Raw genomic sequence first — 24,773 nt, 5'->3', positions numbered from 1 at the left:
AAAATTTTATTACCCTTCAGTTGCAGTCCAAACGAGTGGAGGTGCTTGCCTGCTGTTCTTTGCAGGGCTAGTGATTCTAAGTGAACAGAAAGGGCATGGAATGTATTTGATGCATATCACAATAATTCATAAATGAATTCAGAATGGACATAATGTAATTCATAGGCAGTACTAGAAAAAATATGTATTTTATTTACAGTAAATAATTTGCATTAGTTGTGTAACAGCTCTGTTCCAAACCCTAGTTAGCTGCCTACCTAGACAGAATCTTAAGGTGTGCACACAATGTTAAAGCTGTTCCAAAAGGAGCATAATGTTGCTGAGATATCACGTTTTGACCAAATTCTAAGGCAGCATTACCTATGTTCTTCAAGAGGAACTAAGGCAGTTGCATAAACTAGTTTTGTATAAAAAAAGTAAAAAATAATTTATTAACAACAAAATTAACTGATAAAAAACAATGCTGTTTATAAAAATTGAATGCTTAGCAGAGTATCATTACATCTTTAATGGAATGTGTCTAAATCCTAAATGGTATTCGAAATTAGAATTAGTGTGACTCAAATTGTACTATGTTGAAATGAGTATTCGATTGATCTTTTATTTGGATGGTAATTTGCAGTGTAGATCCATGGCTCTAACAGCTAATATTGCCCACAATGTATTGGTTTTGGAGGAGGAATCAGTGCAGAACTACAAAACTGCGAACATCGAAGATCAGTGGTTTAAAGAGATTTAGATAAAGGGGTATGAGTAATTTAATAATCGGTTATAGATGCAATCATGACGTGATAGCATGTTCCAAAATTGCTTCCTCTTCTTCACACACAAAAGTATCTTCTTTTTCTTCACAAAAAGAATACTTCTATAGCAGTATAGCCAGGTAAATTGGATGCAGTGATTTGAATGCTATTTATGTGATACTCTATGTTGCTCACTTATGTGGTTTTATTTCAATTACTCTTTTCTGAAACCTTGCCAGACAGCATCAGAAGTGTCAAAGGTGCATTCACAATGCAAAAACCATAGTTTTTTGACCAAATTTTAAGTTGGATAATAATTCTATTGCATAGCCTCCTTTGTGGAAAGGGTTCTAATGTACTCTGACAGGCTCCAAGATGGCATGATGAAATATATCAATCAATATCAAAAATTAAAAATGGATGTTGTTTGCTCTTAGCATAGCAACATGCTAACATATAACTTAATTGGAGTTAGCCACTAATGAGGTTACATTTCAGTTAGGTTGCCTTAAAAAGCAGTTACCTATGTAGACCGTTTACAGCAGGACAGCTCAATATATTCTGGAACACTTTCAACAACCAAATTGGGGGAAATTATCATTTGCTGATGCTGAGAGACCAAAATAATAGCAGCAGCCAGTAAGCATACCCTTTGTTTATTACATTCAGTCCTGATGCAAACAAAACGGGGGTGCAAATTGACAGTCAACCGTAATTACAGACTCATTATTGTTAATTACTGACGCACTGCGCAGTTAAACATGTCTTTAAAAGTAGGTTAAAGCAGTTGTGTGTGTCTTTTTGAAAGATGAAATACGTGAGAGGTTCTCGTGATGGAGGTCTTAGTGTGTGTGTGTGTGTGTGTGTGTGTGTGTGTGTGTGTGTGTGTGTGTGTGTGTGTGTGTGTGTGTGTGTGTGTGTGTGTGTGTGTGTGTGTGTGTGTGTGTGTGTGTGTGTGTGTGTGTGTTAGACTGGCAGACCTCATTAAGGTTTGCTTTAATGAACACGGCCTCAGTAACAAGAACAATGGGCACTTGTTGCGATCACGTCTGACAGTCTGCTGTGTGTGTGTGTGTGTGTTGTGTGGCTCCAATGCCACTCAAGTCTGTGACAGGCGTCTGCCAGACCACCGCGGATAATAACGGGCCTCCATTAGTCCAGGTTGGTCTTAATGATCGGGAATTGAGTCGTGGTCGCCCGGGCACTTCTGAAATGCAATAGTCATTCAGGATCTATGTCAACACAACAAATCTCAGCCTTCTGAATGGGTGCTTGTGTGGGGCACAGGTGTGTTAAAAGTGTGCGAGACGGCGGCCCAATGTCTTCTTGGAGTGGCTCCATTGATGCTTGGGTTTGTGTAGTAATCTCATTTCCAGTTCAGCTATTAGCGATGATGAGGGACCCTCAACCAAGCAACTTGAAACCGCCCCATAGCTCCAATATTCAATTATTTACAATTTCATGCTTGCCTGAGATTTGTGTTTTTCTTGTAAATGTAAAGATTATGCAGCAGGAGTCCTTTATGTTGAACTCTGAGGTAATGATTTATGCACTTTTTTTCCTTAAAAGGTTTGTGCACTGTTGCAGAGTGGAAGGGTACATTGACTTGAGCTGCATGACGGAACGCTTGCACTCAAACATTTCTAGGCTTAACTGTGGCAATATTTCACTCGACTAAAATAGAGGAATTTATCATAAAGCTTACAAAGTCTTCCAAAGCCGAGTAAATATAAGTGACTGCGTGTTTGTTTGAGAGAGAGAGAGAGAAAGAGAAAGAGAGATCTTTCTTGGAACTGGCAGTTACAGCCACATTGAAAGAGATTTTTTTAGGTTTTCCTGAACGAACTGCACAGTCCTGTGGCACTAAACATAGCCATGGTGAATTTACCACGCAATGTCTTATATGTGACGACGTGGCCATGACTGAGGTTCAGTGTGCATACGTGATATACCTGCGTCTTTACAGTTCAAGCTGCTGTCTCTTAAGTGTCCGTGGGGGCCACACAGCGCTCAGCCCCTGACAACGCTGGCCTGGAGCCATGCTAATAATAACAGCCAGCAGAAATATGCACAGAAGAGGGGAGATCTGGTAGCGTAACTGGAAGAGAGAGGAGAGGGGCACGGGAAAGGGTTCTGCACTCACACAAGAATGTGTCATCTATGGAGTCACATAATACAACATATTCTTGCTGAGAACATGCATATCTGTGCACTTAATTCTTTGTGCCATAGATTCAACAAGGTGCTGGAAACATTAATCATAAATGTTGTTCCATATTGACATGATAGCTTCTCGTAGTTGCAGCAGATTTGTCAGCTACAGACCATTTCACCATATCCCAAAGCTGCTCTATTGGATTGAGATCTGGAGACTGTGGAGGCCATTTGATTTTACTGAAGTCATTGTCATGTTCATGAAACCAGTTTGAGATGATTTGGGTTTTTTTTGTGACATGGAACGTTAACCATCAGAAGATGGGTATACTGTGGTCATTAAAGGGCAATGGTCTGCAACAATATTTAAGCTGTGGCATTTAAATAATGCAAAAATGGTACCAGTTTTCCAAAAAAAAATTCCCCACACCATTACACCACCAGCAGCAGCCTGAATCGTTGATACTTGGCAGGATGGATCCATGCTTTCATTTTGTTAAATACCAATTTTGAAGCAGAAATTGAGACTCTACGGTGACCGAGGTTTGTTAAAACGTCAGAGCTTGTGTTCTGAGGGTCTGCTCACAACATATGGTTCCTCCTCTCAAACTCCCAAATGGTGCATCCTTGAGTAATGCCTGCCAGTGAGGTCATCCAGCCTGAAGCATAATCTTATTGCTGCTATCTCTCCTGAGGAATGCAACGCCCTTCATTTGTCAGAAAATTCTCAATTAATTCTCATAAAATCTCATGCGCTAAAGAAGAGCACATTCCATTGTCTGACTTCTGGACTATAAAACTACCACATTGAGGAAGATTAATACTGATGGAATGGAAAACTGAATGGAAAAATGTCACTAGCCGTGCCAATAACTCTCCTCAGGGAGTGTATGTTTTTGCACAGTTCAGAGACTTAGGAGATATTTAAACAAATGACATGACAGAAGCAAGTTTCTGAGGATGGAGGATGAGGGGAGCATGTTGTATTGTGTGGAAGCCATGACATGGCGTGTACGCTTCATGCTTTTGGCTTGTATTGCTACCATGTAAGGCACAAAAATATATTTTACCCTTAGTGGTGTTGAGCAGAGCCTTAAATCACTCCACTAAAAAGTGGTTTTAACTATATTTTTTGGTTCAGTTCTGTTGCCATTTTTGTGAGCACAATTCAATAGACACATTTTACAAGACACATCGGGAACTTTTTAGCTTAATGAGAAATACATTTTTATGTTCCATTAAATGTTCCAGCAAGCTGACAAGAGAGTCCAGCACAGAATGTGCTGGGATATGTTAATTATAAGAGAAAAAGTGAGTGGCTAAATGCAGCTTTTTCCTAAATTAGGCCCTCATGTTAGGTCAAATGTAGTATGTAATTAATATTTGGCAATTTGGTGTTTAGTAGATCTCCTTTAGTGTTCCAGGGAAAAAATGCATAGGGGTTTTGAATGATGTGAGGTAAAGCATAAGTTAATTTCCCTTGCAACTCAATTGCCCTTGATTTCTCAATTGTCAGCATATGATGTAGCTTAGCCTACACAATCGCTTTTATAGGTATCTAAGATGACATAACACTGAGCTCATCAGATCCAAACCTTGATGAATGAATGCTTAAACACTTAAGTGTTGGCAGGCATCTTATTGCATGCTTTTGTGATTTGAACAGGTCATGAAAAATGTCATGATAAGGAAGCTAAATTAGTTTTGCTTCATTTATTTTGCATCACTTGCAGCATAGACCATGAAGCACACATCAAAGACTCGCTGTGATACGTTCTGCTTTAAAGGTTCAATGCGTTTTCTGTCACTGCCATTTTCGTCGATGAAACGTTGGATATTTGGACAATAATCTTTTTTTCCATTCTGGTCTCTCACAGTTATGTAAGAAGAGACGTAGCTCAAAGCTAAAACCACTCAATCTTGGACAAAAATGCTAGGAGGGAAAAGCTTTTTTTCTTGTGTGCCGTTGTTTCATTTTTTTTCTTAGAAAGTTGAGGATAGTGTAGAAGAGGTTTCAAATGTGGTTTGGGACTGCTAGTATGTTAGGTATGTTTTGTTGTTTCTGTGAGTAAATTTGTTTGATGCTACGCGGACGTCACTTAGCACTATCATTCGCTCTGTGGAGTGCAGATAGAAGTTCCCTTCACTCTCTCTCTCTCTGTGGTCAGTGTGTTTGAATATGAGGGCTCTATCTGTCTACACAGCATGTGAAACCCTTGGGTTTTTCTTTTTTTGTGTGTGTTGCTTACGGGAAAGAGAGCTTTTTTCCTACCATATTTGGTCATGTGGAGCCATGCCAATAGGCAGCAGACGTTTGATGCCGTACAAGCATCTCAATTTGGCCTTTTCCCTCCTGCTCTCTATTTTTATTTTTTTTTGGTAGACCTTGCATGCCGATACTGGCTGATAGTGGTGCGATCTTTGGACGTGCATGAGAGGGCCATTTAAAATCAGCATTTTAAAATGCATAGCATGAAAGCTTCTCTGCACCTGAAATGCATTTCCACAGCTGCTGTTCTGTGGAAATAAATGGCCCTGGGTTTAATGAGTTAATGCCTATGAAAATTGCCCATTCAAACACGGAAACAAAACATTTTTCCGACATCTTAGACCCATGTGCTCACATTTCTCTTGTTCATTTCTTTGTGTTGGAAAGAAAATGTGAACATTTAGTGTGATTGATTTTCAATGTTGCAAACCAAATTTTTATACATAATATACATATTACACATTTTATGAACACACATATTATATATATATATATATATATATATATATATATATATATATATATATATATATATATATATATATATATTAACCTAAAGGTTTATTAGGAACAATAAACCTTTCTACGTGGCATTGATTCAACAAGGTGCTGAAAGCATTCTTTAGAAATGTTGGCCCATATTGATAGGCTAGCGTATTGCAGTTGATGGAGATTTGTGGGATGCACATCCAGGGCACGAAGCTCCCGTTCCACCACATCCCAAAGATGCTCTATTGGGTTGAGATCTGGTGACTGTTGGGGCCATTTTAGTACAGTGAACTCATTGTCATGTTCAAGAAACCAGTTTGAAATGATTCGAGCTTTGGGACATGGTGCATTATCCTGCTGGAAGTAGCCATCAGAGGATGGGTACATTGTGGTCATAAAAGGATGGACATGGTCAGAAACAATGCTCAGGTAGGCCATGGCATTTAAACGATGCCCAATTGGCACTAAGGGGCCTAAAGTGTGCCAAGAAAACATCCCCCACACCATTACACCACCACCACCAGCCTGCACAATGGTTACAAGGCATGATGGATCCATGTTCTCATTCTGTTTACGCCAAATTCTGACTCTACCATCTGAATGTCTCAAAAGAAATCGAGACTCATCAGACCAGGGAACATTTTTCCAGTCTTCAACTGTCCAATGTTGGTGAGCTTGTGCAAATTGTAGCCTCTTTTTCCTATTTGTAGTGGAGATGAGTGGTACCCGGTGGGGTCTTCTGCTGCTGTAGCCCATCCGCCTCAAGGTTGTGCGTGTTGTGGCTTCACAAATGCTTTTCTGCATACCTCGGTTGTAAGGAGTGGTTATTTCTGTCAGAGTTGCTCTTCTATCAGCTTGAATCAGTCGGTCCATTCTTCTCTGACCTCTAGCATCAACAAGGCATTTTTGCCCAAAGGACTGCCGCATACTAGATGTTTTTCCCTTTTCACACCATTCTTTGTAAACCCTAGAAATGGTTGTGCGTGGAAATCCCAGTAACTGAGCAGATTGTGAAATACTCAGACCAGCCCGTCTGGCACCAACATCCATGCCACGCTCAAAATTGCTCAAATTAATTCCTTTCTTTCCCATTCTGACATTCAGGAGTTCAGGAGATTTTCTTGACCAGGACCACACCCCTAAATGCATTGAAGCAACTGTGATTGGTTGATTAGATAATTGCATTAATGAGAAATTGAACAGATAAGTTGTATATATATAAAACGTTTTATTTTTTTTAGAATACAATTAAGAAATTATTTAAAAAGTATGGGTTGTAAAAAGCACTAAAATGTTAAATATTCAATGAATATTATTAAGGTAATTTTAAAAGAGGAAATGCCATATCTTTTTTGCATACATCATAAATCAAGCAGTAAGATGTTTATATTATAATGCACTCTTATGACAGCTATTGATATTTACTCTGTATCCCAGAGCCTGTAATTGCTTGGCATTATTGGTAATTGAGCGGTTTATGACATATTTGGTGTTTGAGCAGGTAACTGTAGACCAACTGGCCTAGAATGATTCAGAGGACATGGAGACGTGTCGGGGAATGCAATCTATTGTCTGGGAATGCAGGAATCTCCTATTCCAAACCTCAAGTGGAAATTCAATGACTGAGGCCTATTTTTGCCCTTGCTTGAATTTTTGATCCCACCCCTCCAATTTTAAAATCTTAAAGGGATAATGTACAGTCAGCGTGTCATCATCACAAAATAAACCCTGATGTGGTTATTAAAATGTAGACACAAAGCTGTGGTGTCTGGTATCACCCTGATAGGGTTTATTTTGTGATGATGACTTGCTAACTGTACATTTATCTTTATTGCATTTATGTTTATTTGGTAGATGCTTACATTTAATATAAGGTATATAGATATAATTCATGCATTTCACCATTTGTGTGCTGTGGATGTAAAAGCAAAACCTTTTGATTACCCATGCTATTGAAAATTTTACTTTGCGTGAGATTATTTATGAGCAACAAATTTAGTCAGATCTTTTCAAACCTAGCTTTGCTAGGTTGTATACCAACCAAATTTCTCTTATACTTTTCAGAGCTTCTTTTTCCAGTGACAGCCATGAAAAGCAGTTGCTGCTCTTCCTGCCAAAATATCTACTAGATTTATAGCGGGACATCCTGCTCTTTTTCTCGCTCTGTCTATGTCTCTCTCCATGTCTTTTCTTACTTAATCTCTCATTTATTCTGTTTCTTAGGCCCTAGAGCCATAAATGTGTTGATGCATCAGAGAGTCCAAACTGAGCTTTTGGTTACGTGGAATCGATCTTGAATAAGCCAAAGTAATCAAACCAGCATTTGTGCATATTACAGCTTACTGTCCATAAAGATTCAGGTGGCATTACCCAATGGAAAAACTCCAAATTTGCAGGTTCCGTATTTTTATCCCAGGTTTCAAATTTTGATTGGGCTTTTGGTTTATTTACTTGTGGCTGATATACTTGAAATCACCATAAAATAGAGTACAATTGCTCTGCTTTTGTTAACAATAGCATCAGTGTGTAAATTAAACACTGACTTAGAAATGGGGTTGATGTTTTTAAAGACCTCCCCTCATAATTCCAGCTTACGGTCTGTTGAAGTTTGTTTTACAAAGCCCAAATTGTCTTTTAAATACAAAGATTTGTTGGTTACTGACACTAACTAAAATTTGCTACTAGCTAAGATATAAGCATATATTTATAGCCCAGAATGCATTCTGACTAACTTTTAATCTACATTTTGTGGTTAAATGTTGTTTAAAAAGGATGTTGAACATATATGTAAAATTATACTTCTAAGACCCCCACAATCTTTAGTTATGAATTACTTTTTACTCTAGCTATTATTAGGGAGGTCAATATGAAGAAAATCAGGTTAATAAAAATGCTAAAAGAGACTCATTGTAATAGTTTTTTTGTTTGTTTGTTTGTTTTGCTGTTAATTACTCGAAGAGGAAAAACTGCACCAAACCTCAATTTTCCCCTTTAAAATCTTGGAAACAGCAGGATGTCTGACCTTTAGCACATTAACACAAATGTGTTAATGGGGATTGTTGGCCCATCACATACAGTTGTTGGTATATTGTACATGAACCAGACCTGGTGCTGGAGCCCTGCCATTGCTGTCCTGACACAGTCCTGAGATCTGCGGTCGTGTGCCGGCCAATCATTCAGCTGGCTTTATGGGACAACTTCGGCTGGCCTCCAGTCACTTTTATTGGTGCTCTCAATTTCCTGCACATCTCGGCGAGCACACGCAACCATAATTCTGCCTTTGGTCTGTAGGTTTGTCATCACTGAAGCAGACAGACAGAGGTGTACTGACTGTGCAGCAGTATGGATTTCATTCTCGTAGCTCAGGTTCATTTCACAGAGACCTGCATTCCCAGATCACCCATTTTGATCTCTTTATTTCTCTGTGGTTTGTTGAGTGAATAGCACTCTTAGAGTATGATAATTAGATTGTCTGCTCAGTGACTGGTGACTAGGATATTTGAATTTCTAACAATGCGTATTTGTTTAATTTTTAAGGGCAAGTAGGAATATTGATGATTAAACAGATCAATACATTACTTTATTGTGTAGTATTCATATAGACTGGGTAAACCCAGCCTGATCTGCAACTCAGTCTGGAAACCTGTACATTCATTTCTACTGCTTCTGTTACACTTTTCACTGGCTAATACACCTGGTGCACTATTGGCGGGTTGAACATGATGACGGCTAGAGAAGAAATGGGTCGTTGCCTGTTGATCACGCCTCTTGTGGTCTGATTGGTTGAAGGACTATCCAATTGCATACAGAGTCATTTGAATAATGCTTGTTTTGCAGTAGAAAATACAATGTTCAATCTTAAATTGAGCTCAGTCTGGTGATAGCCTGACAAGTATTCATGTGTTACTGGATGATAAATAAAGATTTGAGTTTTCATTGACATTTTTGTGCAACTGTCAGTTAATCCAGATGGAAAAGCAGGCTGCACATAGCTGGCATACCTCAGCTCCTTTTAATGAGGTGGCAGGTGAGTGAGGTGTGTGTGCCTCTGATAGGCTGCCGACGCTGCAGATTTCTGGGATACCATCCTGCACTTGGTTACAGTTCACCTGCTCAAACAACCTAAAAAACATCCCACTTTTTTTCGACTGGAAACGTTTTCTGATGATTCATTTTTCCTTAGCATTGACTTCTGCTAAACTTTGTGACGTAACCCATTCTTGCATGATCTTAGTCAACATGAAATCCAAATTTACATTCTTAATATTTGTTATACCCTAACCTAAAAGATTATTAGGAACACCATACTAATACTGTGTTTGACCCCCTTTCGCCTTCAGAACTGCCTTAATTCTACGTGGCATTGATTCAACAAGGTGCTGAAAGCATTCTTTAGAAATGTTGGCCCATATTGATAGGCTAGCGTATTGCAGTTGATGGAGATTTGTGGGATTCACATCCAGGGCACGAAGCTCCCATTCCACCACATCCCAAAGATGCTCTATTGGGTTGAGATCTGGTGACTGTTGGGGCCATTTTTGCACAGTGAACTCATATTCATGTTCAAGAAACCAATTTGAAATGATTCAAGCTTTGTGACATGTTGCATTATCCTGCTGGAAGCAGCCCTTAGAGGATGGGTACATGGTGGTCATAAAAGGATGGACATGGTCAGAAACAATGCTCAGGTTGGCTATTGCATTTAAACGATGCCCATTTGGCTCTAAGGGGTCTAAAGTGTGTCAAGAAAAAATCCCTCACACCATTACACCACCACCACCAGCCTGCACAATGGTTACAGGGCATGATGGATCCATGTTCTCATTCTATTTACGCCAAATTATGACTTTACCATCTGAATGTCTCAGAAATCGAGACTCATCAGACCAGGCAACATTTTTCCAGTCTTTGACTGTCCAATTTTGGTGAGCTTGTGCAAATTGTAGCCTGTTTTTCTTATTTGTAGTGGAGATGAGTGGTACCCGGCGGGGTCTTCTGCGGTTGTAGCCCATCCGTGTTGTGCATGTTGTGGCTTCACAAATGCTTTGCTGCACACCTCGGTTGTAAGGAGTGGTTATTTCAGTCAAAGTTGCTCTTCTATCAGCTTGAATCAATCGGCCCATTCTCCTCTGACCTCGAGCATCAACAAGGCATTTTTGTCCACAGGACTACCGCATATTGGATGTTTTACCTTTTCACACCATTCTTTGTAAACCCTAGAAATGATTGTACTTGAAAATCCCAGTAACTGAGCCGATTCAGACCGGCCCATCTGGCCCCAACAACCATGCCACGCTCAAAATTGCTTAAATCACCTTTCTTTCCCATTCTGACATTCAGTTTGGAGTTCAGGAGATTGTCATGACCAGGACCACACCCCTAAATATATTGAAGCAACTGCCATGTGATTGGTTGATTTAGATAATTTCATTAATGAGAAATTGAACAGGTGTTCCTAATAATCCTTTAGGTGAGTGTATTTCACACACAGCAAAATCCCCAGTATGAAATCAACACTGCTCAGAGTGTATTTGGTCCCACTCCACGGAGAGTTAAAATAACACTGAAGCTGTGTTAAAGTTAATGAGATAGTAATTAAGAGATCAATTAAGTTATGATTGCCCATTAGTGATGAACACCTGATGATAACGAGCAGAATCACTGAAGAAAAGAGAAACACAAGAACTACAATTAACTTCAGCCACAGCCTTTGATGAAATCAACTGAAGATAAAAGAAGACATTAAATCTCTGAAGATCTCAGCAGAGAATTAAACAACTTCACAGTTTTTCCTGTCATACTGTACGTCTACAGAAGCTCTTATTGAGAATTAACAGAGGTTTTAGATGTTGATGTTTTATGGAAAATGTTTGGTCACCATTATGGTGATTAGTGTTTCCTTTAGTTGGGCAGTTTGACTTGGCTTTTTAAAGTACAGTGTTGGTACTTAGTTACAATGGAAGCCAGAAGCAAATCAGGTGATATAGTTTTCATAATGAAACAGAATGAATTCCTAATCTCCTCACTGACCAAACGTGGTAATTAGTAGAATTTTATTTTTTATTTTTTGCTGCCACAGATCAGATTTTGAATTTAGATTTATTTTTATTTTTGAAAATTACAAAAAATATTTTAAACATGGACATCAAGATTCAACATATGATTCTCAACAATGGTGATATGCTTCATGCTGCAATGCATGCTGGGAGACCTGAGTTTTATAATAGGGTGGCTCCCATAATGCACTGTGACTTATAACATGTCAGCATTATTGAGATTCATATATTTGAGATTCTGATTCTTGATGTCTGTGTGTCTAAATAATTTTTTCCCCATTATTAAGAAATCTAAATTCAAAGTTTAATTTGTGGTAAGAATTTCATGTTGATGAATAATTTATTTAATAAAAAATAACTGCTTTTGGTCAGTATAAGATTAGTGAACTTAATCTTTAAAACTTTATTGAAAACGTTCTGATGCATAAAACAATGATCATCATAATGATCATCATAATGATTATCATATTGGTGACCAAATGATTTCCATAAAACATAAAACCTCTGTTAATTCTCAATAAAAATGTATGTAGTAGAAAAATAATTGTGAAGTTGTTTAATCCTCTGCTGAGATCTTCAGAGCTTTAGGCCCCATCCACACAAAGCCAGAGCTTTCCCAATCCGATCTTCTTTTTTTTCTCGTTTAAAAAAAATATCTGCGTACTGTGCATTGATGTGCGCATGCCAAGTCCCCGTAGTTGTATCCCTTAACTCTTTCACCGTGCTGGACATAGTGTGATGACATCACCGTTTCAAAAAATATATTGATTGGCAGTACACATGAAAACACAAGATTGTCGTTTCCGGATCCGTGTGGACGAAACGCTGATACGGTACAAAATGTATACGTATACAGCTAAACGCGTCCCCTTGTGGATGGGGCCTTAATGTCTTCTTTTATCTTCAGTTGATGTCATCTAAGGCTATGGCTGAACTCAATTGTAATTCTTGTTTTTCTCTTTCCTTCAGTGATTCTGCTCATTATCAGGTGTTCATCACTAATGGTCAATTATCACTTAATTTCTTCGTTGTCTCATTAACTTTAACACAGCTTCAGTTTTATTTTAACTGTCTGTGGAGTGGAAACAAATACACTCTGAGCAGTGTTGATTTAACCCTGGAGATTTTTCTTTCCAATCACACATCAAAATCCAATACTTTAACTACATCATAATAAAGATTGTGTTGTGAAAGCCATTTCATGTTGACGTTAATGTACATTTGGAATTGTCAATTTGCCTGTTTGCTTTGTCTGCACAATATAAATATCTATCTATTATGAACTAATTGTGCAGTCAATATAAGTGAATGACATGACATTTTGATGGTTAAACCTAGATTTACTTTACTTCTTCCTGTAGGAAAAAGGTCATTTTATCTGGTGTTTAATACCACATTGTTTCATGGTAATATATACCACATTACAGTAAAACGCTTTTTAATGTAACATGTCTGCACAGCTCCTCCATTTGTTAAAATCTTGGCCAGAGAAGATGGTCTAAATCCTCCTCCTACGCCAGACTCCCGCTGCGGCCACGGAGAGTGTGTTAGCATAAACTCTGATAGCGAAGCCAGTCGATGTTAATGGACCTATATTGACAGACATGCAAATAAGGGCGATGGTTTATGTTGGCAACGGTCCGCTCTCTCTTTTCTTGAGCCGTAAATTTAGTCTCTCTCAAGTTGTCCAGAGTGGCTGAGGTCCAAAAGATGGTGGGTGGTAGATCCAAACATTTAGTTATTTAATCCTTTTGGCAGAGAGGTTGTGGATCACATCAGCTTTGGCTCTGGTTATAAAGAACACTCTTTACCTCAACATTTATCTCAGCGAACTACCAGCACCTCACTAATGGTAGATTGTTAAGGCTAAGTGTGTTGACATTAATGAGTTTGTAATTATTTTTTACTGCAAAGCGGGTACGAGGAATTGCTTGCGGTCAGAGGTGGATTACATTTCAAACCGTGAAGCTACACTACATTACTTGAAGCATTAATGATTCATCAGTGCACGTTATTCCAAATTGTAAAAATTCTTTAATCAAATTGTTTAAAAGAAAAAAATCTCATTGTTTTATTTAGAAATACAAAAGTTTGCAAATGTTTCAATGTTGACGTATTTTCAAAAGTAATTTGAGCAAAATCATTTTAAATCCCATTTAATGTACATTAAGGACAGTTTCCTGTCTGCTATAGTTTTTAGTTTTCTTCATTAGTTGCTCCCTTTTCCCTGCAGAGTTTAAAGAGAGCCAAAGCTGAAACGTTCGTGTGGTTTGGCACAGGCATCCGTGTGTACGTTCACGACCTAGAGAACATCACAGACGGAGGCTCTAAGACTGCATTCCCATGGGTCATTGCTGTGATGAGCTTTGATGAAGGGTTAAGCACCATACTTACGAGGAACATAGTAATTTACCAGGTAAATGTGTTATTAGAGCCATTACAGCGCGTGCTCTCTAGACGGGAGTCGTCTCCCTGCTTGTTGGGGGAAGCCAGACCTCCGTTATGAAACAGTCAAGAGGAGAAAAAGTGCAACAACACTGAATCTAGGGACGCCTAGGAGGCTTGTACGCTAGATGTAGCCACACACGGGTGGTCCTTGAAAGGAAGAGACAAATCCGTTTCTACATTCTTTCTCTGAAGACAGGGCCTTATTGTCAGCTACCCCTTTAGTGCACTGCGCTAGTACACACCAGGCCACCAAAACACAAACACAACCCGAATTTCAATCATAAATTTAGTGCATGAGGTCAGCGTGTGTAGTCATCGCTGCGAGAGCGTGATTCAATTTGAGTTGATCGTACAGAGTTGTGACAGTTTTATTGAGCTGAGTCAGTGTTGTTTGCTCAAGGGTTCAGATATGAAGAGCAGCCATGCTCCTGCAAACAGAAGATCCAGCTAAAGATAGACAGCATTCCTGCGGTTCGCGAATGCGAGCGCATCGGTTCTGCCTGATAAGGAAGATCGGCTCGATCTCTTGCTCTCCGTTTCTCACTTACATTCCTTGCTTTCCCTCTCCCGCTGTTGTTTTTGTTTTGTCCATTCTTTCTCTCTCTCTCTCTCTCTCTCTCTCTCTCTCTCTCTCTCTCTCTCTCTCTCTCTCTCTCTCTCTCTTTCTCAGCGTAATGTGAATATGGAGGAGGGGTTTAGGAGGAGAAGTGTTTCCTGTTCTCTTGTGTCTGAGAACCTCTTTCTTTTCTTGCGCACTTTGTGTGTGTATATTTGTATATGTCCAGCAGTGTTGAGGAACTAATAAGTGATGTTGCTTTTTTAGTAGTAGGACAGTTAAATAATGCTAAAACATGTTGGCTTTCCAACAAGAAGTCAAACTTCTCACAAGAAAAAATGCAAAATTCTTGATTACAATCAAGTAGCATTTTTGCTGGGTCGTTCATGTAAAGTGGTTAAAAAATGTTGCAGTGACATTGTTATGCCTTTTTAAAGCAAATATTCTGTTAAAGGCTATTTCCACTTGTATTTTGTGTAAATTCTAGTTTGAAACTGTCACCCTAAGTGAAATGTTAATTGACTTTTAAAAAATAGTTTGAGATTGAAAATATAAAATTTCATAAAATCAACATTTTAATAACATTCAATTACAACTGTATTAATAATTCTTATTTTTCTATTCAAACTAGACTGTTGTATTTCTATTTGTCATATTTTTTTCTCTTTCGCTTTAGTGCAATAAAAAAATATCATATTTCACAGTAAATGGTAGCTCTGCTAATGTATTTTGGGTTCTGGTTGCCCTGACCCAACTCTAATTAAGTGATTTTCAGTTATTTTCTACTTATTTTCTGTTTTAGCTTGAAAAACTAATGCTTCAGTGTAGTTATTAGCAATTTGTTATGTAGCTAACTACTTTAAAATCTACAATATCAAGCAAGAAGTCTGCAAGAGTGTTTTTAAACATGCTTTCCAAAAGCAGATCTGCAAGCAGTGCTGTGATCACAAATTAGAGGGAGGGAACAAGAAAAAAGGGAAAGGAATGGAATGGAATGGGCAATAATTGGGAGTTGGGAAGGGAAAGAGCAAGAGAGGGACAGTGTCAGAGAGAGAGAGAGAGAGAGAGAGAGAGAGAGAGAGAGAGAGAGAGAGAGAGAGAGAGAGAGAGAGAGAGAGAGAGAGAGAGAGAGAGAGAGAGAGAGAGAGAGAGAGAGGAAAAGGGGGAGAGAGGGAGGAGGCAGAGCAGACCCATTGGCCGTGATTGTGAGTTTGCACCATAATGGGAGGGAGAAAAATGGAGGAAAGTAGGGAGGGTGAAAAAAAAATGGGAAAGGAAGAGGCCGGCTTTGGCCCAGCTGCAACGAAAGAGAAAGCCTGAAACACTCTTCGAGTTGGAGTGTTATCGAGACAAGAGAGAGTGAATTTCTACTGTTTTGAAAGCTAAAATGTTCCAGAGGTCATCATCACTAAAGTGAAGGTAGGGCGGTCTCGAAATGGTCCATCTGAAGTGGCACAGTGCTGAGATTAATGACAGCAGTGCTATATCTCCTGGGTGGGCTCAGTTCCTCCGCTATGTGCCCTGCAGTATATTTAGTCAGAGTCTTTCTGCTTGACTGAGTGGACATCCTGTGCTAACATCCTTTCCTCACCCATTCTCTCTCTGCCTCTCTCTTTTTTTCTTCATTCTACTCTCTCTCTGTCTCTCTCCCGCTTCCACAATTTCCATTTTGTATTATGAAAACAAACTTGTGATCTGTTTGATGTCGAGCTGAGAAAAGATCGTCTGTAAATGTCTTACATATGGGAATGCGTGATTTTTGTGAAAAGGTTAACCAAATACTTACAGCAGCTGTGGAATCCAGACATACTTAACCATATTCAGTAACGGAGCGGAATCTGTGAGTTTATATAAGGTTCATGCGTGAGACTAAAGGACACACATGTTCTGTTGTTTTCCAGGGTCATTCTCAGGATTGAAGCATGGATGATGATTTCGAACGGCGCAGGGAGCTCAGAAGACAGAAACGGGAGGAGATGCGTCTAGAAGCCGAGAGGTAACCGGGGCGTCAGTAATGCTCTCGCTCTTTCTCGCAAACTGTTCAGCCGCTTTGCCCCGTAAAACGAAGGCTGGTAATGGAGTTGAGATCACCAGATTGATTGCACAGCCACCGCTTTTAAAAATTGTTCACCTTGCTAAAACATGACAGCTTGCAAATTGTATGACTGCTCTGTGTCTTTGAGCAATCATGCAAGATTTAAAAATGCTTTTTAATGTGTTTTCAACATTTCTGTTCCAGGATCTTTTTTTGCACTCAGTTTTAAGAGATGGTTTGCCCAAAAACAGTTACTATTTGATTCTCTTTTATCAAAAACACCAAGAATGTTGATGATCTTTTTCATGTACTGACAGCCAACAGTAGCTATGTTTCCATCCTTTGGAATGTAATTTATTTTTGAATATTAACTCTATTTGAATATTGAATATCAACTCAATATTATTTGAATATTGAATATCAATATTATTTTAATATGTTATCAGTCTATATTTTCATATTCTATTCAGACTTGCTGACATTTAGATAGCATCCATGCCTACACTGCTCAAAAAATAATTTAAGGGAACGCTTAATCATCATAGTATAACACCAAGTCATTTAAACTTCAGGGATACCAATCAGTCCAGTTAGGATGATTGTGAATCAGTTTCACCTCTTTTGGTGCAAATTAAAGATGGAGAGATGACAGCAACCAAAAAGGAATGATTTTTCAGGTGGTGGCCATAAACAATTGTTCTCTCCTTAAGCTTGGAACATACTCTGCAAGAACAAAGAAATTTGTTTGTTTTCTCGAGGTGGCAAGAACAAAGTTCATTCTTGCCAGTACATTCCATACTTCTCGAGAAAAGCAGGTGCCGAACATCTGCGTTTCTCCGCATTAACCCCGCCCACTTTAAATGTATGATCATTCACACAATAGTTCTCGGACACCTGCAAGAAAAAAGTTCTGCTCAGGTGATGTGTCGAGAACAAGCTGTGAGAACATATTTTTGTAAATTACTTTCAGAAGGCTTCTGTTGTGCATGTTTCTGACCAAACTGTCAGAAACAGATTTCATGAGGGTGGCATGAGAGCTTGACATCCTTTAGTCCTAGTGTAGTACTCTATTGGGACCTGTGCTCACTGCTCAGCACCGTGCAACTCGATTGCATTTTCCAGATCATTCCAGATCATAATTTAAGTCCGCCATTGGTGCCCCGTTCTCTGGTGAATAAGCCGGTTTTTGATTGGTCCCCGCAAATTTGTAGTTTTCCAGCCTGAGATACAGTGTGAAATCAAATTGTTGGCAGATGGGGCTGGGTTTATCCAGTCTAGGTGCAATGGGCCCTGGGTTTCTCTTGGTGCATGATAATGCCTAGCCTCATGTGGTTAGACTGTGTTGGCAGTTTTTGATGATGAACGCATTGATGCCATTGACTGACCCTCACGTTCCCGAAACCTAAATCCAATTGAGAACCCCTGCAACATTATGTATCGGGGCATCAAAGTTGCCAAGTAGCATCACAGGCTATCCAGGAGCTCACTGATGCCCTGATCTAGGTCTGGGAGGAAACCCAAAGGACACAGTCTGCCATTTCCTCAGGAACATGCCCAGATGTTGTAATGAGTGTGTACAGGCATGTGGGGGCCATACTCAGTACTGACTTACTTTATGAGTTGCTGTAATGAACAGGTTTTTTTGTTTGTTTGTTTTTTACACATTGACTTTGGTTATGATTTTGAATCCAGCTCTCAGTGTGTTGATGATTTGGTTTCCACATTCCATTAAAAAATTATAGAATGTATATAAATTAAGATTTTCAAATTTCATATTTTATTAATTGAGATCCAATGTGTGATTTAAGTCTTCCCTTAATTTTAAGGGATAAGAGCAGTATAATTGTTATTATTGTGGTGAGCCCCACAATTTCATCAAACAGCCATGGTTCTTATAGTTTACAATAGTGTAAAACTGGTGTTAATGTAACAAATGTTAAACATCAACGGACTGGCACATTTGAAAGCAACTTGACCATTTAAGGCAAAGTGACACTCCCATAAATACTGGAGGCACTGACCCTGCATCAGCCTAGATTATCTCCAAGAACTATGCATTTCTGCAAACACAGACAACAGCTGTTTCATGGACATTCATGCCCCTGTCAAAAATAATTATGGCTAATGGCTAATAAACATGCAAATGAAGCTTATTATCATTCCAGAAGAGCAGAGCGTATGGTTGCATGAATCAGCTCTAAATATCTTTCAGCAACAATTATTTCTATTATCATTGGCTAGGATGTTAGACCAGAGTTACTTGGTGTACAGTTTGTTTCAAGTGTCAGCTTCCCGTCTGCAATGGCCTTCCTGTTTCCTCCAAGCGTGTTAACATGAAGCAGGAATGCTTTTCTTATTCATGCTTTAAGATATATGTGACATTTTTCACCTAATCGTAGGGTGGAAGCGTAAAGCTGATGACGCACAGATTAGGGACCATTATATTTTACAGCATAGCATAAAACAAATGCTTTTTTTGGCTATATGTTATAAACCTCTGAAAGGGTGGAATTGTGTTCCCTATGCCAAGTATCGCATTTGGCAGAAAGCTAAAATGCAACCCGTTAAGCTCTGCGACACAATGTGATCTTGTGTTTATGTTCTTGTGGAGAATTTGGCCCGCTCCTCTTTGCCTGCTCGAGTTAGTGATAAAAGATTAAAACGCTCTATTAAATTACTTCCATTATGCAAAGATGCTGTAACAATCAATATTTACTCCTTGGCGGTAACTGAACTAGTCAAAACCATGTGTCGTCCTGTTGGTCCCGTCCATTTCAGCAAACATCATGATGCATGTCGAACACAAAAGTCAGTTTTCAGTGTACATATGATAAGAACTGTCGCTTTGCCAAATGGCTCTACATTAGAAGTGTTTACTAGCAGCAATTTAGGAAGCGCTCCGTCCCCAGACAATCTTGGTGCAAGCAGAGGGACAGCGGGCAGGCAGATGTTGGCTCGGCACTGATGTGGAAAAACAGAGAAAGTCCGATAACGCAAATACACGCAGGAGCAGCTTGGCATCTAAGTCCAGCTGCTTTTCCATCAGGTGATGATGGCTTGATGTGTACCAGTTCTTCTGGAAGACGTGCCAATGTTTCAACTGCTGAAAATTACAGGAGAAGAAAAGTGTGCGAGAGAAGGAGGCTGTGTTCTGTCTTTTGTCTGTACTGTATGTATCACTTTTAACTGGCTTACAGTCTACACTTTCTCATATTAGATATGATGCGAAGTCTGATGCTCGTTTCATAGAAGATGTAAATACATTTCTCAAAACCGCAAGCTCCAATCTGAAGCATTTACATTTCCAGGAGTCAAGATGTAAAGGCTTCTGTAGACAGAAATTCTGCACACCACTAATTTTGGCTAATTTCTGTTTAATGTTGGCTGTTTTGCAGAGGGTGCCTGAATTAACTGCCTCTTTGCTGAATACAATTGTGGTATCATCCATTTTCAATTTATCTGCCCTAAAAACATCATCCATAAAGAATGAAATGTGGTTAGTCATTTTACATGAAGGTCAGACGGGCCCTTCCTGTTTAAGTGGGCGGTTCATGGCCAGAATAAGCTGCAAAGTGAATGAGACTTTATGCTGATAGTCAAACATCTGGCTCTGTGAGACTATAACAACTAGATCATAGATCAGGTCTGCTTTGTATTTAGAGAAATAGCTGGTCAAAGCCGCTTCTGAGATGACTGGCACTGTTAAAGGGTCAGAGGGTTCATGCTGTTTTTAAAGCACCATGTAGACACAAGCACAGTTACACACACACGCACACACACTCCTGTGTGACTGCAATGGCCTTTCCTGGGACAGGTTGATGTGTTCCAGCTTTGAGACGGGTCACTGATACTCCGCATACACACACTGGAATGTTTTGACTGCTGGCTCCGTGTCCCCATTTACCATGCTGATGGAATGTTCTGACTAATGATTACCAAAACCTACCATTTCTGTCCAGTCCACAGTTTCTATTTTAGCATCAACTGCAGAATAAAATTGGATGGAAGATATGTTTCCATCCAAGCTTAGAATTTAATTTATGGGGGAGGGGGGGAGATCTGAATATCACAAAAGCAATTTGTGACTGAAACAGCATTTCCAGCTGCAACAAATTCGTCACTTCTGGAGAAATTGCAGTAGAAATGAAAATGGAAATTGTAGTCACTGGGGAGGCCATTGCCGCTCTTTTATTATGTGTAATAAATTACTGCGACAAAGTGCTCTGATGGACTTTATGTTTGACAGTGATCAATTCAAGTGTGTCAGACAGTTTTGGAAGGAATTTGAGCATATTCATTCACATGTCTTAAGATTTAAGACTTATCTCCTGAACTCCAAACTGAATGTCAGAATGTCAGGAAAGAAAGGTGATTTAAACAATTTTCAGCATGACATGGTCTGAGTTTTTTTTTACAATCTGCTCAGTTACTGGGATTTTCACACACAACCATTTCAAAGGTTTACAAAGAATGGTGTGAAAAGGGAAAAACATCCAGTATGCAGCAGTCCTGTGGGCGAAAATGCCTTGTTGATGCTAGAGGTCAGAGGAAAATGGGCGACTGATTCAAGCTAGAAGAGCAACCTTGACTGAAATAACTACTTGTTACAACGAGGTATGCAGCAAAGCATTTGTGAAGCCACAACATGCACAACACGGATGGGCTACAACAGCAGAAGACCCCACCAGGTACTACTCATCTCCACTACAAATAGGAAAAAGTGGCTACAATTTGCACAAGCTCACCAACATTGGACAGTTGAAGACTGGAAAAATATTGCCTCGTCTGATGAGTCTCGATTTCTGTTGTGACATTCAGATGGTAGAGTCAGAATTTGGCGTAAACAGAATGAGAAAATTGTTCAATCATGCCTTATCACTGTGCAGGCTGGTGGTGGTGGTGTAATGGTGTGGGGGATGTTTTCTTGGCACACTTTAGGCCCCTTAGTGCCAACTGGGCATTGTTTAAATGCCATGGCCTACCTGAGCATTGTTTCTGACCATGTCCATCCTTTTATGACCGCCATGTACCCTGATGGCTACTTCCAGCAGGTTAATGCACCATGTCACAAAGCTCGAATCATTTTAAACTGGTTTCTTGAACATGACAATGAGTTCACTTTACTAAAATGGCCCCAACAGTCACCAGATCTCAACCCAATAGAGTAGGCGGGAAAAACTAAATGTTCATAAAATGTAATTTATGCAACCAAACTTACAAAAAATTATAATAATTCATAATTATTATTATTTTTATTTTTTTTGTAACAGTAAAGCCAGATTTCTATTTTAAACAAATGCTGTTTTAAACTGTATTTTTTATGACTACTCTTTTCTGTAATTTTAGCTGCTTGTATAGTTTTCTCTATGGATCGGCAGCCATCTTGGCACCACACATCTGTGCTGTTCCCATGAGAGGCCAGGAAGAGCTGAGGAAATAACACCCATCCTCAATGAATGGCCCGTTCCAAACACACACTCTCTCTTTTTCTCTCTGGCTGGTTAAAGAAAGGCCCACTTGAGGGTATTCATGTGTTCAAAGGATGCTGTTACTAAAAGCTATGAGGTTATGGGGCAAAAATACGAGCAGGTGATTCTATGCTATGGTCAAATAAGGAATGGATGGATCTGCGGCTTTGGAGATGAGTGTGGGGTCAGTAAGTGGAGGAAGAGCGTGGGAATAGAACAGTGATTTGGCAGGGTCCATATATTTCTCTCTCCCAACCCTTTTGTCTGTGATTACTCTTGAGGGCCTTTGCCCTGTGTGCAATGTTTTCATTGACATTTCTGAGATGTTTGGACCACAAGAAAATACTTCCCGCCTTGATACTTCAGCTGTTTAGGCCTAGATGCATCCATCGCCTTGTTATGGGCTCCGCATGTTGTCATTTGTGCTATTATGAGAGCAAATTAGCTGCAACATTAACTGCATATCAATGTAATTTCCCACACTGTAACTGTGGCTTCCTTTATAGAGTTTATGAATCCCATAAAACATGCTGCTCACCGCGTAGCTCTCACCGCGCACGCTATAAAATAATTAATGCTACACAGCTGAAAGATGTGTTCCATGTGGAAATCATGTTCGGCTGATGTCTTGGTTTACATCCCACATCGCTACAGGTACCAAAGAAATGCCCCCAAAAAACCTTTACTGTTAAAAAAAAGCTGAGATCCTCCTGAATGATATTGCAGCAGGCAGTCAGCATGTTTTATTTTTGATTTATTTTTGTGGTTATGGAGCAGGGAAGCGCATATAGTCATTGCAAGAAGGGCGGTGTTCCAGGAGGGATATCGGATCAGAGACTCATCTAAGAGTCCAGACTCGATGGGATGGGATGTTAAAGTGGATTTGAGGGCATTTTGAAAACTCCCTCTGGATTTTATTCATTTTCATATTGAGAGAAATCAATTTTTTCTTGATCTGTTGAAATAAATGTTTGATGTAGTGAAAACATACTGTAACCTTGCAGAACTTCCTCACTGGTTCAAAACAATTCTTAGTGTGCCCAGAAATCCTTGGATTTCCCTTGTCAGAAAGCAGAAAAATGCTGTTAATTCTATTCATAACGGCATTGGAGATGTTTCTGGGAAAATTATCATGAACAACTTTCTGTTGAATAATATAATAAGTTGACCTTAGAAAATAATATATGAAAATAAAATAGAATATATGGCCCCTCAAAGAACAAATACTTCAGTGTAAAGACAGTTGAGTTAGGCTGGGTATGATTGATTTGTGAACATAATAACAAAGGGAGAGAAGACAAGAACAAGAAAAAGACAGAAAGAAAGAACAACGGAATCAGCAAGAATCCAGCTCTATATGATTTCACTCTCCCTAAGGTTTTACATGGGCGTTAGCAGAGCACCACGTTCAGTCTTGAACACATTCCTAATCACATGCAGCACAAACTGAGGAAGGGCTTTTTTTGTCAAGAATAAGTCTATTTCTCTCCAAAATAAAAAGGAAATGCCTTTTTAGAGCCATTAACATATTTTGCTATTAACATATCTTGTCTTGACATTTTATGACAACTGACTTTATAGTAAAATATAACTCAAACAGAAATAAAAGGGTAATGGAAAATAATTAGCATAGCTGCTGTTCATAACATTTCAAGCAATAGATAGCTATGCGCATTTTAGCTGATCTAATTAGAGCGCAAGCAAGGTTATGTGATGCATTATGCAAGAATTGGCTAAAAATATGTGTCTTTAACTTAGATTTAAACTGGGAGAGTGTGTCTGAGCCCTAAACATTGTCAGGAAGATGTGTGTGGATTTGGAAGCCAAATGTGAAAACAGTTTTGTGACCGTGAGCATGATAGATTGTAAGGCGACTGAAGGTTGGTTAAATACACAGGAGCTAAACCATTTATATCCTATAGGTCAGTAGCAATACTTTGTAATCGATACAGAACTTAATAGATAACCAGAGTAGAGATGATAAAATTTGTGTTATATGATCATGTTTTCTTGACCTAGTAAGAGCTCTATCAGCTGCATTTTGGATTTCATCTGGACATGATGAAATATATAACTGATTAACTGATCATGATTACCATAATAGTGGAACCTAATTCCATGTTTTCTAATAATATTTCCAAGGGGGCAGCATGCATATTAAAAATAGCAGAGGGCCTATAACAGACCCTTGCGACTGACGTTAACTTGGATAATTCCCTGTTTAAATAAACTGGTAACAGTCTGATAGGTACGATTTAACCCACCTTAATGCCTGAATACCAGTGTAATTTTGTAATCTCTCTAAGAGTATGTCATGATCTATAGGGATGAACACAGCACTAAGATCAAGTAAAACAAGTATACCGCCTTGGTCAGAAACTAGAAATAAGCATTTTGTACATTTTAATGAGCGCAGTTTCTGTGCAATGATGAGGCCTAAATCTTCAGACACTGTATTTTCTAGTGTTTTAGACATAAGTCGAAGATTTGAAATGAGTACTCTGTAATTTGCCAATTCATTTGGATCTAGTTGTGGTTTCTTAATGAGAGTCTTA

General features: G+C 39.1%; 1 protein-coding gene across 5 annotated transcripts in view; it reads left to right on the top strand.

Moving 5' to 3' along the window:
* cald1a (caldesmon 1a) overlaps positions 1 to 24,773 on the top strand; it is a 56,098-nt gene that overhangs the window by 9,929 nt on the left and 21,396 nt on the right. For 4 of the 5 annotated variants that reach the window (XR_010899707.1, XM_067428420.1, XM_067428419.1 and 1 more), the window contains exon 2: positions 16,617 to 16,711. Coding sequence is in view for 4 of the 5 variants with exons in the window: in XM_067428420.1 (XP_067284521.1) it covers positions 16,638 to 16,711 (74 nt within the window). In the remaining variant the exon portion in view is untranslated. Of the gene's footprint in view, positions 1 to 15,995; positions 16,135 to 16,616; positions 16,712 to 24,773 lie in introns of those variants that run through there. The other variant, XM_067428417.1, reaches the window with a different exon arrangement.

This window comes from Pseudorasbora parva, chromosome 20 (assembly GCF_024679245.1).
Source record: "Pseudorasbora parva isolate DD20220531a chromosome 20, ASM2467924v1, whole genome shotgun sequence".
In the NCBI taxonomy this organism is placed as follows: domain Eukaryota; kingdom Metazoa; phylum Chordata; class Actinopteri; order Cypriniformes; family Gobionidae; genus Pseudorasbora; species Pseudorasbora parva.
This window is presented reverse-complemented; position numbering and strand designations above follow the sequence as displayed.